The sequence below is a fragment of the Eulemur rufifrons genome, chromosome 4 (assembly GCF_041146395.1).
Source record: "Eulemur rufifrons isolate Redbay chromosome 4, OSU_ERuf_1, whole genome shotgun sequence".
NCBI classification, from domain to species: domain Eukaryota; kingdom Metazoa; phylum Chordata; class Mammalia; order Primates; family Lemuridae; genus Eulemur; species Eulemur rufifrons.
Window position 1 is genome coordinate 14,232,862 of NC_090986.1, and position 19,206 is coordinate 14,252,067.

The window sequence follows — 19,206 nt, forward strand, 5'->3', positions numbered from 1 at the left end:
GCATTGTTGTTTCCCACTCTACAGAGGATGGGGTCGGCTGATGAATAGGTCGGAAGCAAGTCACATCTTCCTTCAAAGCCTGGTAATATTTATGTAGGCAAAAGAGAGAGAGAGATCGAAAAGAGAGGGAGAGAGAGGGAGACAGAGAGAGAGGGAGAGGGGGAGAGAGAGAAAGAGAGAGAGAAGAAACGGGAGGAGGGGATAAGGAAATTAAACCTTTAAGTCAATGCATATTGTGGTGACACTGGCACAGGAGCCCTCACAGTGGAGTCGGCCAGGGCTGTGCGTTCCCAAAATATGACCAGGGGTGCTTGGATGTGTCGGCAGTATGACGACGGCTTAAAAATCTGGTTGGCAGCACCCCGGGAGAACGAGAAACCGTTCATCGATTCAGAGAGGGCTCAGAAATGGCGACTGTCTCTGGCATCTCTCTTGTTTTTCACAGTCCTGCTCTCTGATCACTTGTGGTTCTGCGCCGAGGCCAAACTGACCCGCACCCGGGACAAGGAGCAGCAGCGCCAGCAGCAGCAGCAGCAGCAGCGACAGCGGCAGCAGCAGCAGCAGCAGCAGCGGCAGCGGCAGCAGGAGCCCTCCTGGCCCGCGCTCCTGGCGAGCATGGGGGAGTCCTCGCCCGCCGCCCAGGCACACAGACTCCTCTCCGCCTCCTCGTCCCCCACCCTGCCCCCCTCCCCGGCAGACGGCGGCGGCGGCGGCGGCAAGGGCAACCGAGGCAAAAACAACCGGAGCAAGGCTCTTTTTCTAGGAAACTCTGCCAAACCTGTGTGGCGCCTGGAGACTTGTTACCCCCAGGGCGCCTCCTCGGGCCAGTGCTTCACCGTGGAGAATGCGGACGCCGTGTGCGCCAGGAACTGGAGTCGGGGGGTGGCGGCCGGGGGGGAGGAGCAGGAGGTGAGGAGCAAGCACCCAGCTCCGCTCTGGAACTTGTCGGATTTTTACCTTTCGTTTTGTAATTCCTACACACTTTGGGAGTTGTTCTCGGGGTTGTCCAGTCCCAACACTTTGAACTGTAGTTTGGATGTGGTGCTCAAGGAAGGCGGTGAGATGACCACTTGCAGGCAGTGCGTCGAGGCTTACCAAGACTATGACCACCATGCTCAGGAGAAATACGAAGAGTTTGAAAGTGTGCTCCATAAATATTTACAATCGGAGGAGTACTCGGTGAAATCGTGTCCTGAAGACTGTAAGGTAGGAACAGTGGATTTTTCCCTTTCCTCTACTTTTCTATCTCTGCTCAGTTGGGGTGTCTTCTTGAGTTTAATTTTTTTTTTTTTGGCTCTGGTTTTGTTACTTTAATCATTGTTTTTGTGGTTATAAGAGCTTGATTTGCTGTTTGAGTGGGGGATACCTGGGTGGATTATTGGTGGACTGATGCCTTCATGTGGGAATCCTTGGGAGATCAGGGAAGTCCCTGGTCTTCTGAGATAACAAAGCTGGTGCCTTCACTGCTTCTTACACCTATACAATTAGCTCAAACTCTGTTACATCTTTTCAAAAATGGAATTTGACTCAGACTTGTCAGAAGGGTAGTGATGGGACTGCATAGTGATGCCCACAGGTAAAGTCAGAAGAGTCAGAGGTATGTATGGTTTGGCATATGGATCTGCACACGTGAACTCTCTGATAGTGACATCATTGAGTCAGTTGACCAGACGAACAAGAAAAAGTGTTTGCAGTTGTTTATGTAGGAAAAAAAAAAATGTTTGTTCAAGGGTAGTTCTGGTTGTTTGTAAAGTCCAGGGGCCTACCCGAGCATATGTACTTTCCTTAAGTTTCCTGTTTTGTTTTGGACATTTGTGTAATTTTGATCTGAGACTCACTGTGAGTGGGAGGTTTTAATTAGGTATCTAGTGATTGGTTAGCAATGTCGGGTTATTTATCAGACATATTATGTAATTAGCTTGAATTTTTCGGTGTGCTTTTCAGAAGTGTGAAATGGCAAATGTTTGATGCTGTAAATTAAAATTTAGTGAAATATTTAATGACATGTGTTATATTTAAGATATACCTGTTGTATGTAATATCAAGTGTAACCCTTGCTGAATGGCAAAGAAATCCATGCAAGTTTCTTAAGAATTAGTCAAGGCAACCATGTGCGTAGCTCCTTACAGAAGTGCCACTGTCCATGGTGCTGAAATGAGGTTTGCTCAGGAGATCTACTGAAAATGAAGATACTGCAGTGACCTTTCGTAGGGAAGATGCAATGATAAAATCTCTCCAAGCCTTAATGTTTTGTTCCAAAGGTAATCTCTTAAGCAACACAATAAACTAGTATTGCTTTTCACAACAAATAGTACACCACATTTTCTCTCTTCCTGTCTCTTTCCTACCTCAACCCTATACGCAAACAGAGCAACTGTTCCTCTTTGCTTCACTTGCTTTGTACTGGGAAAGTGCAATCAAGGGTAGTAAAGATCAAAGGATTTTTTTGATACTTTGACAAGACAACTGGACTAAGGGGTACCTATTTTAAATGAACATAATTCAAGGGCCATATTTTACTTTAGGTTGATTAGTTATGTTTTTGACAATTAAACTAAACTCAAATTGACCTTGTTTTATCATCATTCTTTAAGACCAGAAACATAGATCTTTGAAAATAGTAAATCTGAGTCTATAACATTAGTTTAGAATGTTATTTGACTGGTTAAGTGGATCTTAAACTTTTCTACCTTGTTTTTTTTTTTTTTCCATACCACTATAACTCATGCCTGAGAATTAAACTTAATCTTAATAATGGAAATTAATAATAAATGACTAGTATATTTATTGCATAGTTATTCATTTTGACAAAATGTGTTGCACTGAAATTGTAAAGAAAAAGAAATTGTGTGCTTGCTAATTCTACTAATAAAGAAAATATTGCAGACATTTCTGTATATTTAGTTTAAGAGTGGCACCTTATAATAATTGAATTTGCCTGCTTCCCCAAATGTGAGCCCTCATTTCTAGTAATTTTAATTTGTATAGTTCAATATTTAAAAAATAGTCTGTGTTATCAATTGAATGTAGCATATTTTCAAATAGCCATGCTAAATGTATCTTTTTCCAAATATCCAAATAAATATATGAAAAAGTTTCTTTCCCCTTAACCTGAATTAATTCTGAACTTTGTGTTTTTATCATCATAGCTATAAGGTGTACTGTAAGTTAAACTCATTTATAATGTTATTGAGTGCTTCTGGATTACATTTTTCTGTAAAGTAGGAGTCGTTAACTATATACATAAAAGCATGTTAAAAAAAAAAGTTAACTCCTTTAAAAAAAAATCCTAATTTACATTGAAAAGTAAACACAGATATTTAAGTTTTTCATCACCACAACAGAGAACTAATTACCTGTCATGCCTTGTAGATATTTCTTGGTCGTACAGTTTTTTGTTGTTTTTGTCAAAATGAAACATTTATTTCATAATAGCTATTTTCAAAAATTACAGTTTCAAATTTAAAGTGCTGGTGTTCTTAGTTTAAGACTCACAAATCAATTGATTTTATGTAGAAATGTAATAGAGGCAAAGGTTCATAGTTTAATATATATTTTTTCTATGATTCTGAAAAAGCCATAGACACACTCACATACAAACAATATTACATGGACTAAAAGTCATTTGTCTTTGAAGAATGTGTCTGAGTTTCTTTATGAACACTTTTACTTATTTCAGATATTCTTGTAATTATGAAATTACTATCATTAGGACCCTATTCAAGACATAAATTCTATGCAAAAGTTTTTATTTTTAAAGACATCCACAAAGTCATAGGCTACATTAAAAGTAAATGCATTATATTTCTGTAATTGGTAATATTTTCATGAAAAATTAATTTTAGCAGTTTGTAAATATATTTATTAAAATTGTAGATAGAAGAATACATAATATCATGTTAGCACTAAAATTGCCAGTATTCATATTTTAGAAAAACATATTAACTTTATTATATCCATATATAATTAAATGATTAATACAGTAATTTCTAACTTTTTAGAGTTTATTACTCTCTAGTTTTATATTCTGCCCCCATTAAAAAGTTGCCAAATTCTGAACACAGTTCCTTAGACCACTCGCCATCCTGACAAATGTTGCCAAATTCTAAATAAGTATAAAATTAAAATGGATTAAATATCATTTTGCTTTAAATTGTTTAAAGAGCTTTTTGACCAATTATTCAAAAGAGACCTTTTAAAATAGATCTAATAGAATTATAATGACTTGAATTCACAATAATTAGAGATCAAATACAGCTGGGATTTACTCTGGTAAACCTTTGTATTGCCATATATTATAGAAATCATTGCACCCAAGAATATTTTTTAATATTCTGAGAAATAGCTGAATTAATTGTCTTAAAAAATACATGCATGTATTTATCTGTATAAATAATTTATGGATACATAAAGAACAAGACTGTTGCTATAACATACTATAACATTTGATTTGGTATATTACACAAATTGAGTAGCAAATATTATGGAAGTAATTTTCCTCTGTAGTCAAAAATATTTTTAGTATATAACAAGAATCTGACAAATCTGTCAAAATCTTCAAGTTGGCTGGCAATATTAAAAAGTGAAATATTCTAAGCTACAAAATTACAAATGTATTTTATAAACATGCTTGAGTTTTACTTAAAGATTTTCTCACATATACAATTTTTTAGCTCCTGAGAATTCCTGAATATAAATATTATAAAAATGAGGTATTTAGGGAATATAAGTTTTTATGTTACAAGTAAAATTTTGTACTTACTGAAGCTTTATTTACTTACTATACCCTCGGACAGTTGGTCAGTGAAAGTGGGTTTGACGTTAGATTCTAACATAAATCATTATACTATCTGTATATTATGCTCTCAGTATCAATTTTAATCTTTATACTCTCAAGAATATATGCATTCTCATATTTTTATTTTTACCATCTTATATTAAAGAAATTATGTTGCTTATTTTTATTTAACAGACACTGACCAAAAGGATACCTTGCAAATGTTAGGCATAGGTAACAATCATGATACCTGAGACTTTCTGTCTGGTTTGTGGGCACCACTCACAAACACTACCCAGTTTTAGAACATAGAGTTTGGTTTATATAATATGCAATTTGAAACAAAATACATTTCTCAGATTTTTATTTACTTTAGTGTCAAGCACTATAGATGCATAAAGAAATAATTTTTAGAAAAGAAATCAAATATCTCACAATTCTTTTCACTTAAATTTTGAACCTAAAATATTATTTTGCTCTTGATTAAGTGGTATTGTAGTATTATGTCACTGTTTATAAGTGTGGAGTATACAAATGTAAATAGAGCTTTTTTTATATTCCGCCACTTTATTTTAAAATTATTTTTATAGTTGAATTGCTTCTGTACAAAATCAAAAAGTCTGATCATTCATATATTAAAAATGTTTTTTGTTACATAGTTATTATACATATTTTTGACTATTTTAACCATTAATAAAGCAATTATAAAATCAAGGAGGCTATCATAATCTTTTTTATGATTTTTGTTTTTCCATATTTTTGTTCCATGTACAACTATTGATTTATGATCCATGTTTTCTTTTTATAGAGAAACACTTACAATTACATCTTATTAGATGCCTGTTGTCTTACATACCAAATAATAAATATTTTTACTTTGGACTTGTAACTGGGTCAAATTAGTAGCTATAGAGGGCATAACCACAAAGTTTGAATAATTGTTGTTATATATCAGTTTTAGTCACTTACTAGATGAGGTTAGCATTTGCATATGCAGGTGAATTAAAAGTATGAATGAAGAGAAATCAAGCAGGGCTCTCAGTCTCATCCTCTCCCATATATAAATCATTATTCATTAAGATAATTTTTCTTACTAGATTAAATATACACAAACAAATGTATGGATAATTATTTCAAAGGACTTTGACTTGAATTATCTGAACTATTGCTTTTATTTCATTTGTTTCTTTTTAAAATCTTTATCTTCTGTGTCAATCTCGCAATGACTAAGCATCAAATATTTTGTTGTTTATATTGAAGATATTTCTTCCATATCAGTGAACATATATTCTAGATTAGTGGTCTTTGGGGTTACAATGGGATATCCTGAGGAGCTTTAAAGCGCTGAAGCCTGGGCATCCTCAACCCCAAGAGAATCTGATTTTATTGTTCTTGCTTGTGTTGTGGGTCTGGGCTCTTTCAAAGTTTCCCTGGTGATTCAGGTGTGCAGCCAAGGCTGAGAAACTCCGTTCTGGTTGACAGTGACAATGAATGTGGAATGACCTTTTAGCTCCTATGTCTCAGTGGTACATAATAATGCATTTTGCACAACTGATGAGAGTAGAACTCATACGGACATATTTTTTTGAAGTGGTAAAGACAATAAAATATAGCCACAGGACAGGGAAGCAAATATGTATTGATGAGGCTGAGGAGGTGGATGAGAGGTGAACTCACTGGGCTCCAGGCTTGGGAGTTGTGCCAGAAGGTGCCATGGAGATAAGGAGATGGATTTGTAAAGTACCAGAGTGTGAATGTTTAAGGACGTGTCCGCTGACTGTGGATTTTCTGTTTTTTGGCCAGGACTGAGTCATTATACTGGTGTTCACATAATGGGCTGAGCACATGCCCACAGACATTGAATGACTGTCTGACTGTCTCTGGGAGACTAAGCAACGATGTGATAAAAGGTGCCCTAGCCTTATTATTGTTGTCTCTAATTGTATCCCATACAAATGGCTAAAATTTAGACTCTTTCAAAAGTATATGGTTGGTTTTAAGAGAAAACCTATTGGCTTTTCATAGTGGTTCACCTGTTTCAAGTCTATTCTTTCTTCATCTATTCACTTTAGTAAACCTAGGAATATACTCATTCTTTTTCACTTTTTTTCACTGTGATGATTAACCATGTTTTAGTTTTCACTTACTTCAATAATGTTGAAATAACTAGTTGACATTCATATAGTATTTTGAATATGCAAACTGCTAAGTAGTCACAGATTACTACCAAGCTTAATTTGAAAATTAGTTTTAATAAGATCTTATTATTCTGTTTTGAAGTGACTGCAATATCAATTCTCTCTTTTTTTTTTTTTTTTAGCATTTTGGGTTACAAGATATTGTGTAAAACTAAATCTAAATTTTATCTAATAAGAAATTAAGTATCATTATAATCCAAATAGTGGAATTTCTTTAATGTAATGTTCTAATTTATTCTGATCCTTTAGTACTGGAAATGGATGGTTCACATGTATTCTTCTTTGTTAATAAACAATGATTTATACTATGTATTGTACTGGAATGCATGAAGCTATTTAATTCTTGGGTGTCTAAGGTGGTAAAAAATAATAGTTGATTTTTTCTACTTGGGGTTCTATTCAGTCATGTATAAACAAAATGTTATGGAAACTATCATAGATGGTAAAAAACCTGCAAAATGTATATGTGTAATATCTATTTAAATACTGTTGTTGACGTTAGCAGTAGTATAACCATATATATTTTTGAGGGTGAATGCAATGATCATTTCTATGCAAATACTTGGAGTTTTGTATGTCAGCTGCTCCGTCCTGCACAAGAAGGAAAATTGATTCTATCAAAATTGTGAGATTGGTGACTTAGCATCTTCACCCTATCTTTTCCTCTCTTCCTTGTCAGTCTGCTTTCTTTCTGTCACCTGTGTCTTCTCCTGCCACTTGGAACCTGCATTCTAGGGCCTGTGTACCTTGGGAAACACAAAGTTCAGAATTCTTTCTTTTCTTCTTTGTACTTCCACTCCCATGAAAGAAGATTGGTCTCTTTCTTAATAAACTATCAATGACTTTATTTGAAAGGAGAATCGAACTAAGATATAAATGAATGATCATGACAAAGTATTAGCTCTCATAGAAAATGACTTGAACCACTCAGAAATTGAAGTCCTAGAGCAAGCTTCGTAGCAGATAAAAAGCTTTAGAGTTTACTAGACATCAGAAACTATTCTAATTCATTTAATTCTCATGTGAACTCTATGAGGTAAGCATTATCATAAATTTTACAGATGAGTTAGTCAAGGACACACAGTTAACTATCCCAAGGTCAAACAGCCAGGTAATGTTAAATATCAAGTTCACTTCATCACTTTAAATATTTTCTTTTTCCTTTCGATTAGAAATGTCTACAAACATCCCAAAGAATTAAGAGATTAGTATAATAAGCCCACATATATCTGTCACACAAATTTAACAATTGTTAAAAATTTTGCCATATTTGCTTCTTCTATTTATTTTAAATTTATCACTGAAAACATTTTACAGATGATACAGCAAGCTAACAAGACTGAAATTTGAGCGTACTGGACAGCTGGGGTGGATGGTCAGGTTGCTCATGTCAAAGGCTTAGGGGATATGAATATGAATGACTGGTATGAAGATCAGAAGGACACTTAGGTTTTTGATTTCACATTTAGAGCTGAGCAAAGAAAGGATGTGTGTACAGTTTTGGTGGAAGGGAAGTAAGCTTTGGAGACCTGTGATAATTCTTATGAATTCATAAGTTCATAGTGACCGAGTGCATTAGTCTGGTTGGGCTGCCATGACAAAATTCTACATATTGTATGGCTTAAACCACAGACGTTTATCTTCCCACAGTTCTGGAAGGTTGAAGTTCATCATCAAGGTGCATGAAAATTTGGTTTCTAGTGAAAGTTGTCTCCCTGGATTACAGATAGCCACCTTCTCCCTGTATCTTCACATGGCATTTCCTCTATGTGCCTGCAGTGACAAAGCTCTGGTGTTTCTTCTTCTTCTTATAAAGACATTAGTCCTCTTGGATTAACTGCCCCCCACCGACCTCATTTAATGTTTATTACCTAATGATAGTCCTTATCTTCAAATACAGTCACATTGGGGGTTAGGGTTTCAACATAGAAATTTTAGGAGGCAAGTTCATCTATAATTCTCAGTAAGGTATGTGTCAAGGGCTGTAGAAATATCTCTGGCAGATGCTAGTGCTCACTTGTAAAGGACTATTTATCCCCTGGTAAAGTCTTTGACGCTCATTATCTGTATGGTAAAATATCAGAGACAAATTTTAATCAAGGGATTCACCTGAGATGATTTTTTTTTTCTCAACAGTTATCTCTGGCAATAACGTGGCAATAGGTTGGCAGAGAGATCAATTCCAAAGCTGCTGTCTTTCTTGGGAGTAATGGGATGGTCTTCTAGATCAGCACTCTTCAATGGAACTTCCTGTGATGATGGAAATGTTTTATATTCTGCCCTGTCTGGCATGAGAGCCACCCATATGTTGCTACTGAGCAATGAAAAGGTGGCTAGACTAAATGAGGAACTGAATTTTTAATTTTATTCAATTTGTACTAGTGCAAATTTAAATAGCCCCATGTGGCTCGTGGCTACCCTGTTGGACAGAAAATTCTAAATGACTACAGTGGCTATGGAAGTGGAGAGGAAACACCAGAATCAGGAGACTTTTGTGAATTCAAATTCACAGTGACCAATTTCAGTAGAGGGAGGATATGAATCAAGCCTTGTAAAATGTGAAACTGGGCCTATGTTGGTTCTATCAATGAGGTAATAAATAAGGAAGAACAAGTTGGGATTGAGATTGGTGAATAAAACAAGGGCATCACGTTTTGGAGATAAAGACATGAGAAGCTGCCCAGTGGGTAGTGTGCCGTGTGAGGAGGGAGCTGGACTGTGAAGTAAGTCTCCACACTTACTATAAGTTTGACCTGGAAGCCATTGGCAGAGATTTGATGACTTAACAAAAACAGATGATATGAAGAGAGTGCCGAAGATGAGTCTTGAGGAAGATCAGCAGTTAAGGGGCAGAAAAGAGACCAGGAGAAGAGACTGAGAAAGGACAAAGAATGAGAGTGAGAATGTGAGTGAGAATGAGGACAGGAAGGTGGGGGAGGGAGGGATGAAGAGAAGAGAAGGAAGGAGAAAAAGGAAAAAGAGAGAATCATGAGACTGTGATGATCTGAAAGGCCTAGGGAAGAATTTTAAGAAAGATACAGAATCAGTCAGGAGTATCCCACATTGCAGAAAGGACATTTCTAGGATGAAGCCTAGAAATAGGTCACTGAATTTGTCAATTAAGTCTTGGTCACCTTGCCAGAGTAGTTTTAATAGAATGGTAGGAAGAGATGTCAAAATGTGATGGATTAAGGAATGAGTGGGAGTTGAGGAAGTAAAGACTAGTCCAAACCACTCTTCACTAAGTTTGGCAGTGAAAAGAAAAGAGAACAGACTAAGTGTGAAGATGGATGTGAGTTTACAGAAATAAATCAGTTATGATCAAATAAACATTCGAATATTTGCACCTTTTGATCTAAGATCCAGATAGGAGTCTAGGATTCAAAGAATCATATTCAGAAAAAAATTAATGATGTCACTAGATCCCAACAAAGAGGTGATTGCTTAGCCTTGGGGAGGAGGAGAGGTTCTATCTTGTACATGCTGCTATACATCTAAGATCTTTTATTTTCTTGTTTATATTTTAAACAGGAACAATGATTTACTTTCATAATTTCAGAAAATAAACACATTATCCACTTGAATATGCTTGAATGAAGTAGAAAACTTATTTTCAAATAATGTAAAATATTTATTGGCTTTGAATATGGAATCATCCACAATTGCATAGCTATACGTTACTATAAATTATTTTCTATAGGAATGTGTTGCCCTGGGATTCAATGGCATATTTGTAGAATCAAATGAATTAAATGTGGGTTGCTCTTTTTAGGTTTTCTTGAAAACTAATTGATACATTTGATAGAAAATTTAAAAATAGAAATTAGTTTTAGCCCTAATAGGGAAATGTAGTTTAATGGTTTAAAGAATGACTGAGGATAGACTGGATTGAACTCCCAATTTCACCATTTATTAGTTATATGACATTACCCAAGTCAGTTAATAAAGTAGGGATTTTAATTCCTGTCTCATAGGATGGTTGGGGGGAAGAAATTAAGAGACTCCTGTGCATATAAATGTACTTTGCCTAGGGCTTGATAATGCCTAATAAATGGTAGCAATTTATTAAAACTCATGAGAAACACCAGTAAAATTAATATAGTCCTCACTCATGATCCCCCATAAATTTTCTGGTAAACAGCACTCATTTTTAAGAGTTTTATAAGGAGACTTTGCAATTCATAAGATAAAATCCTCTGATTTATTGCATCTACATTTATTCTGCTTTTCTAGATAGGTGACTCTAAATTGTTGAACAACTCTAGAATAAAGTGGAAGACAAAAGATTAGCTGGAGTAAAAATGTTTCATTCCTAAAGCTTGAATTTTTTCTGTTATTTCAGATTAAACATTAACATATGCTACATTTTGGACTGAGTGTATCTTGTTAGATTACTTAATCAAAGGCAACTGAGCACCTTTGTTCACAACTTTTCTGGGATGACAAGTGGAGAACCATTGTAGTGATCTTCCATACCCTATAAACCTATGGGTAGAAGTAGTCTTGGGAAAAGTTTTGTGTTCCATAGTTTGTCAGGCATCGGAAAGTCATGTGCCTCCAAATTCCATTTTAAAAGGTGTGAACTTTGCTCTGCGCTTTATATTCCCGGCTTTGTATTTTGTTTTTGTTGTCTCTTTTGTTCTCTGCTCCACCCCACATTTATCTACTCTGCCATAGTTAGTATTTTTATTGATTGGGGAGTGAGATGAAGTGGGGTAACAAATAGCCTTGACCTTGAACTAGATCTACCAGACAAGGGAAACATAGCAAGTGCCAAGATGTAGAAGATTGAGCAGGTAGAAGAAAAGGCTGTAAGCTCTACTCCGTGAATGGGAACATGGAGTAAGAGAAGAGCAAGAGAAGACAGGGAGAACACAGCAAGGTTCTTTAATTTGGTGAAAGTCATCACATGGAAGGGGAGTCTTACTATCTAGTGCTCCGTCTGGTTGTAGTGGTGAGAATGAGAATCTGTGTGTAGGTGTTTTAGGCAGGAAGATCTCTGCTCTACCTAAGGGAGAGTGTCCCATTAAAGGAGTTAATTCTCTCCTACCGAAAAAGGGTTGTTTGAAGAAATCAGGGAGATATTACTACAGAAGACGTATAAATGAGATGGAAGCTGTCTGCCATGACCCCAGAGGGCATCTTTCCTATAAGTTGTAGGTTAGACTAAATAATTTTAAATACTCCATCCAATGTCCTTTGGCATAAAATGAGGCACCCAGAAGTAACTTTTTATAGTGAGATAGTACTTATTGCCAATCCCAGTCAAAGATAAAATTCCGTTACACAAAAAACATAACTACTTTTTTAGCCTAACTCCTTGCTTATTATAATAATGCTTTGCTTTTAAAAAGGGAAGCTTGACAAGTCCAATTTTAAATTATTTCTATGGCTTCTATTCATGTTGTTATCCTGAATAATTTTAAAAGATAATGAATCAACTATATTTGCTTATCCTAGAGATATATAGGGAGTGAGACTAATTTATAAGTGACATTTTGGTTATTGCTGGTATCAAGAATATACACTATTTCATCTTTTTTGTTCACAAACACAGTCACTATTACGAACTTCAAACAACCCTCTTGAGCAAAGCAGGATTCAACATCATGGTGGGACTGGGAAAGAAATGTTTCACAGGAACTTTTTCCACTGGTTTTATAGCACTTCTTTTTACATATTAATTCATCCGCACATCAAGTTCTTTGGGGATTTATCAACAGGACTAAAGTCACTAAATAAAAATCCCCTCTCTCATGGAATTCCACCAACCATCTGATTCTTACCATATGCCTAACTTTACTGTTATCTTCTACTGTTAACCCTGTCACAAGTCTTTGCTCATGTTCAATTTCTTGTTTGTTCGTTTGGTTTTTGTTCTAGAGGGGAGGAGGTGGGTGCATAACGGAAGTGGATAGAACATAAAATTATTTGGCACATAAAAGATAATGTAACTTGCTGCATTCAAAATATTTTGTTGTTTCAGCAGCTTGGTGTAAGGAATGCATGTGGGTTGAAAGGTCAGAAAGGCCTAGATCCCAATAGCTAAAGAGCTATTTCACCAATTCCTGTAAAATGGGGATATGTCCATCCAGTCTGAGTCTCCAGAGAAAGAACAGAGCAAATGTATAATAAAATGCAGCAAGAAAGTTGTCCTTTGCTTAGCTCAGCCGCTTTGAGCGGAGGTGATGGCTCCATACTGCGCTGCAACAACTCACTCCTCTCCCCACTGTCCAGGTGCTGAGCTGGTAGCACACATTGACAAGTTTATCTGTCTCATCTCAGTAATTGGTTTTCTAATCAAAGTTGTCCTTTTTCTAGTCCAGATGAACTGTCTCACGGAGATCTTGAACTTGGCATTTTTCAAAAGGCACTGGTGATAAATTCAACCTCAGGAATCACGGTGTCCCTAGATTAGCTGTGAGAGTCTGTCTGGAGAGAAACAAATGTTTTTAAAAAGATCAATCTGAATCTGAAGTCATTTAAAAATAGGATTTCTCCTGCTCACAGTGAAAAGTAGACTGGCTGTTATAGGCCATTAGGCAACAAGTTGTCAGGCAGGTGTGCCTTTTTAGATGATGGCTTCACGACAAAGTCTAAATGAAATAGTGAAAAAAAAAAAAAAAAAAAGAGCGAGACCACATGCAAATAAAAGTGATCTTGTTGTCAAGGGAACTGAGTCTTTACATCCAATCTGCTTTATGGCGGTTTGGCAAATTATAACAGGTTTCAGATATATTGTCTTTGTCCCAGCAAGTTTCTAATATATACACATACATGTGTGTATAATATATAAATATTAGAATTCATTTTTGAAAAAATGAATCCTTTTATATTCTCTCTGTTTTAACTTTTTATGCTGAATTCTCATTCTTATTCGATGTGCGTGAGATTTCTAGTAAAGGGGAGGTTATTCAGTTCTGAGTGAACAGCATCCTGTCTACATGGTTTTACTTCACTGATGAATATACGGAGTCTTTGGTTTTTTAATTGTCATAATTGTCAACTAAATTTGATTTCTCCTTTCAATTAATTGGCCATTTAATATGATTAAAATAATTGATCCAATCTTTAGATATTTTTAGGTATTTTGTTGTCCTTATGACTCAATGGGTGAAACAAGCCAATTGTATTTATGCCATTTCACCTACCATGAGTCAATAGGACTTATATTTGTTTTTTTTTTTTTTGATAAAATCAAATGTGAAAAAAAGAGTACCCAACCTATTTTTTATGTGTTTTATTTTGTCTTTGACAAATGCATTTCTCATTTCCCAGTAACTTCAAAATCTGGAAAGTTTAGGAAAGTCCATTGATATTCATAAGTCTCTAATGCTTAATTGTACCTTTAAATTAATTTTAATGTAGTAAATTAAAATTTAATTGTGATATTAAGATATTGGGATATTAAGGCTGGGGTCAGTGGCTCATGCCTGTAATCCCCACGCTTTGGAAGGCTGAGGTAGGAGGATCACTTGAGACCAGGAGTGAGACCTCATGTATACAAAAAATAAAAAAGTTAGGCGTGGTGGTGCGTACCTGTAGTCCTGGCTACTCAGGAGGCTGAGTTGGTAGGGTCGCTTGAGCTCAGGAGTTGGAGGTTGTAGTGAACTATTAATATGATTGCACCACTGTACTCTAGCCTGGGTGACAGAGTGAGACCCCATCTCTTAAAAAAATATGTATTAATACATATATGTATGTGTGTGTGTGTATACACACACACACACATATATATAAAGATATTGTGATATTAAGAACTTGAAGTTTGTCATAGTAAAAATTTATTGGAATAATCTTTGATGCTCCTCAGTTGTTTCAAAAAGGTATCCATTTTTGAAAAGCGTCCTAGATACAGAAGCAGTTTTGGTACTTATCAGCTTTTCCTAACTCCCTTTTTGACTGTGTCCACACAAGACAAGAAAAGTAAGACCAATAAATAACTACAATTGAGGCAAATACAAACAGGCAAAGATTTAAAACACTGTTTTGTTAATCAACTTTTTTGGCTAATAATCTTTGTCAGAAACAGGGTGAATCACTGTTTAGGGAACAATATTCAGTTTTTCAATATTACACTTTAATTAGATGGTTGTTAAATTTTGTCACAATGTCCACTTTAAACAGATAAATGCAAAATCTGTTTAGTGCAAATTTGCATTTATTTCACAACTTAATAATATTGATAATATTAAAATAATAGAGCTAAAGACACTGCAACATTCAACAATTTGATTTTTTTTTCCATGTGAAGACTACAGTTGATGAATTGTAGAAAAGTGAATTCATGATAGACATGGTTTAGGGAAAAATCATGACTTCCTCTAAATATATTAGTTCATCTTAATGGCCTGACATTTGAAATACATGGGACAAGATTAGGTAGCTGAATTGATGCTGCAAATAAGCCAAGGAAAACATGAAATAACATTTGTGAGTTCTCATTTCCTACCCTTCACTGATTATAACATTTTTTTCTTGTCATTGTAATGCTTTCTCCATTCTGGGCTATTTTGAATGGCCCTGAACCTATTCTTATTCTAGTGCGTATTCTTAAATACCATGACAATAGATAATATGTTTAATGCAGTAAATTATTAAAAAGAATTTTCCAAGGGGCTGTTCAGCCGAGTTCCTCTGACTTCTCCAAGTAATGGTGAAGGACCATCTTCTTGGACAGTCTATACTCGTTGTGGAATGAGCAGGTGAACCAGTGGGAGCAAGAACTATCAGCACTGAGAAGAATGCATGCATTTCCTCAAAATGATCTCAGTGACTGCAAAGGATGTGATAATTGCAATCCTGATGCATTAAAGAACATTTTAATACCTTAATTTGTGATCATTTCCTCTGGGAATGCATTTTGTCATGCAATCTTTGTGTACCATGTGGAAAAAGAAACATAGTAGAGGGACAAATGAATATTGCCTTTTAAAAATAGATCTTTAGTGGAAACTGTTCTTGGATAATTTGAGCACTGTTATTATAAGGCAATAGTAATTTAGGCTCTGAGATAAAAGATATCCTGCAGTGCACCTAGTTAAAAAAGGAATAAATAATCAAGCATTTCATCATGTGTGACTCATATATTGATGTGGAAAAATGCAAGAAATGTATATACAAACACGGTGATTATTAAAGCCAGAGAAGGAAGGAATATAAGGGAAAACATAGGAGAATATATTCTTTACTTTTTCTAGATGCATGTTAATGAGAACAAGATTAAAGGGCACATACATCCCTTAATCCAAAAGCTGTTGTGATCATAAAAAATATGTTACTAAAAATAAATCTTAGTAACACATTTTCCTTTTCAAATGCTCTCTCGCTTTCAACCTTTAAGCAAAAATTAGATTTTACCCTGATCCTTGAAATCAGGACAGTGCTGCAATTTCAACCTGGAGTTTTTCGTTCTCACTTGCTTATGAAAGATTCTTTGTTTCCCTTTTAAAATATACTAGGTTCTAAATCAGATAATTATAAAATACCAATTTTATAAAATATGGTGTTTGATGTCTTTGTTGCTGAACAACACAGCTTTTTATATGGGAAATATAAACATAGTATTTTATTTGTATATGCTTCTTTATGGCTAACTATGGGTTTGAAAAGTAATAAACAGCAGGGTAATTACTCCATAGCTTGCAGTGGAAATGTGTGTTTGCTTAATATGGCCATTTAAAGAGAGAAATAACTGTTCATCTGTGAACTTTTCTAGGAGAGCAATTTTTAAAGCTAATGTCACTTGTTTTCCAAATTTAGAAGATGTTAAGAAAAATACGTCATTGGTTGTTTCTGCTGATTAGGTTATGAATTTGAAGGCACTGGGAAGAAGCTATAAAGTTACCATATTGGGTACCCAAATTAAGATGAAATTGAAAGAGAGAAGATTCAACTTAAAAGAAAAAGGCAAAACACTATTTGGCAGCATAATGGAAACTTTTTTATTAATCCAACTGTTGGGGTAAAACTATAGATTTTTTTTCCTTACAAGATCCTATTTAGATAACTTACCTAAGATGTCCAGGGCCCCAGCATTGTTATATCATCTGAGAAATCACCTATATAAATCATATATTCAATACTAATCATTAATAGAAACAAATATATAAATATGTACTATGACTGCTTTGGTCATCTGTTTTGAAGACAAGTTGGTGTCAGTCAACAACCCTAGTATAGGGAAAATAGTTAATATAAACTATTTCTCTGTCTTTGCAAATATAAGTGCTTTAATTAAATTTTATCTTTTAATTTTAATTTGATTTATAGATGGCAGCAAAGTTATGCTCAAAGCTAGAGGACAGTTTTCCTCTCTGGTAAAATAATCAGAATAAATAATTAGCACTCGGTGATGATGCCAGACCAATTTATTTTATTCCATGAAGTAGGTCTGATAATTATCCCCATTCTGCAGATAATGACATGAAGACCTAGAGGATAGGGCTCTTGACTAAGGCTTTCAACAACCATTTTATATTTGTTTTCCATCACATTGCTATGGCATAAAAGCAATCTTGATTTTCAAAGATAACAGATTATTGAAAAGGAAGAAAACAAGACATCACTAAAAAATATTAGCTTGAAGACAATTTCTAGCCACACGTGGATAATTTACACAAAAAAGCCGTACAATGAATTACATATGTATATACCAGTCCATTTTTTTCTCCTATTAGATTTTGAGAATACTCCTAAAGGTAGGTGTTGTATCTTACTCATTTTTGTCTAATCTCTTGAAAACAAGAAAAGAAAGAAAAAAGGGAAAAAAATGAGCTTGTGGTGGGTGGTTATAAAACAGAGAGGCGTTCTTTGACACTCATCCAACTGAGAGTGAGTAGGGCAGAAATAATGTTCTGTGACTTGCAAGGTAGGTGATAAAAGGCCATGCAGTTTTCATGCTGTTTGCCCGGATGTTCTTAAAGCATTGAGCTGTCAGGTAAGACGTTCAATTAACTCAAGACCACCATACTGTGAGGAAGGCCAAGCCACACCGAGAGGCAATGGGTAGGCTTTCTTGCAGCTGTTCTCAGTTGAGCCCAGCTTTTGTGTCTTCCCAAGCACCAGGCATATGAGAGAAGCCTGCAGATGAGCTCCCCCCAGCCATTCAGTCACCCTGAGCCCTTCAAAGTTTTCCAAAGCCTCACATATTTTAGAGGAGAGAAAATCTGCCCCCATTATGCAATGTCTGAATTCCTAATCCACAAAATCCTTGAATGCAATAAAATGGTGTTTTAAACTACATTTTGGGGTGGTTTGCTATACAGCAATAAATGAGTGGGACAGTGTTCAGTAATAGTCTGTCGAATGAAACTCCGTATGTGAGAGGTCCCATTGAGTAAAACTAATGGAAATTGGAATAAGAGAAACCTATTATATTTGACAGAATTCTTTTCCTCTCAGGTCAGTAATGCTGGTAAGTAGATTCTTGAAGCTGTTGTTAAGACTTGTCCCTCTGCCAGTTCATTTAAGTCACTTAGCAGTGAATATTAAGGATGAACTTTTTTGATACAATTCATCATTTGAGGAGTTATGAGAAACATGGTGTTTATAAGATATAACACCTATAAACAGGTTGTATACAGTATAACTGAAAAGATACAGTTTGAGGTTGAATATAAAGTTCTGTGGAGGGATATAGCATGATGCTCAGGGAATTTAGGATAGACATTTTTGCTTTTTCTTTTGGATTATACTAACATGTCTTACCATGTGTCCATATGTGGCAAGTAAAATGGAAATTAACTGTCCAAATAATGAAAGCATCAAAATATATCTGCTGAAATTTTTGAGGGAAAAGTAATTTTAAGGTTGCATTATCTGGGAAATTTAGTTGAAATTCTCATATTCTGTTGTTTTTTTAAATTCAGAAACCATATTGTACTATTTCCCTTGAAATTGAATAATTTACTCTACATTTATAGCATCAAATTTCTCTCTTAGCCAGAGTTTCTATTGTTCTTTAGGATAAAGTAGTTACGTTTTCATGCACATGTTAAAATTACCATCTTTTTACCACACTTTTGAATATTCTAAAGAGTGTGCAAATTTGTACATTCAATATTTGGGGAAGAAGTAAAGGTTAATATTCATAGAAATACTAAAGAAAACTAAAAGAAATACTAAAGAAAACTTGGTTATTTTATAATCAGAAGCAAGAGACATAATCCAGTAATTTAAAGAGACAGTTGTCATGAAGGAAAGCACTAATCAGTTTTCTGGGTGATTTAG

At 35.1% G+C, this 19,206-nt stretch overlaps 1 protein-coding gene across 1 annotated transcript in view; it reads left to right on the forward strand.

Annotated features, from left to right (window-relative positions):
* The first annotated feature begins 297 nt into the window (after positions 1 to 297).
* Positions 298 to 19,206, forward strand: part of NALF1 (NALCN channel auxiliary factor 1) — a 624,590-nt gene continuing 605,681 nt past the window's right edge. Inside the window, exon 1 of the mRNA XM_069467038.1 lies at positions 298 to 1,206. Within this exon, the coding sequence (XP_069323139.1) occupies positions 298 to 1,206 (909 nt within the window). The remainder of the gene's footprint in view (positions 1,207 to 19,206) is intronic.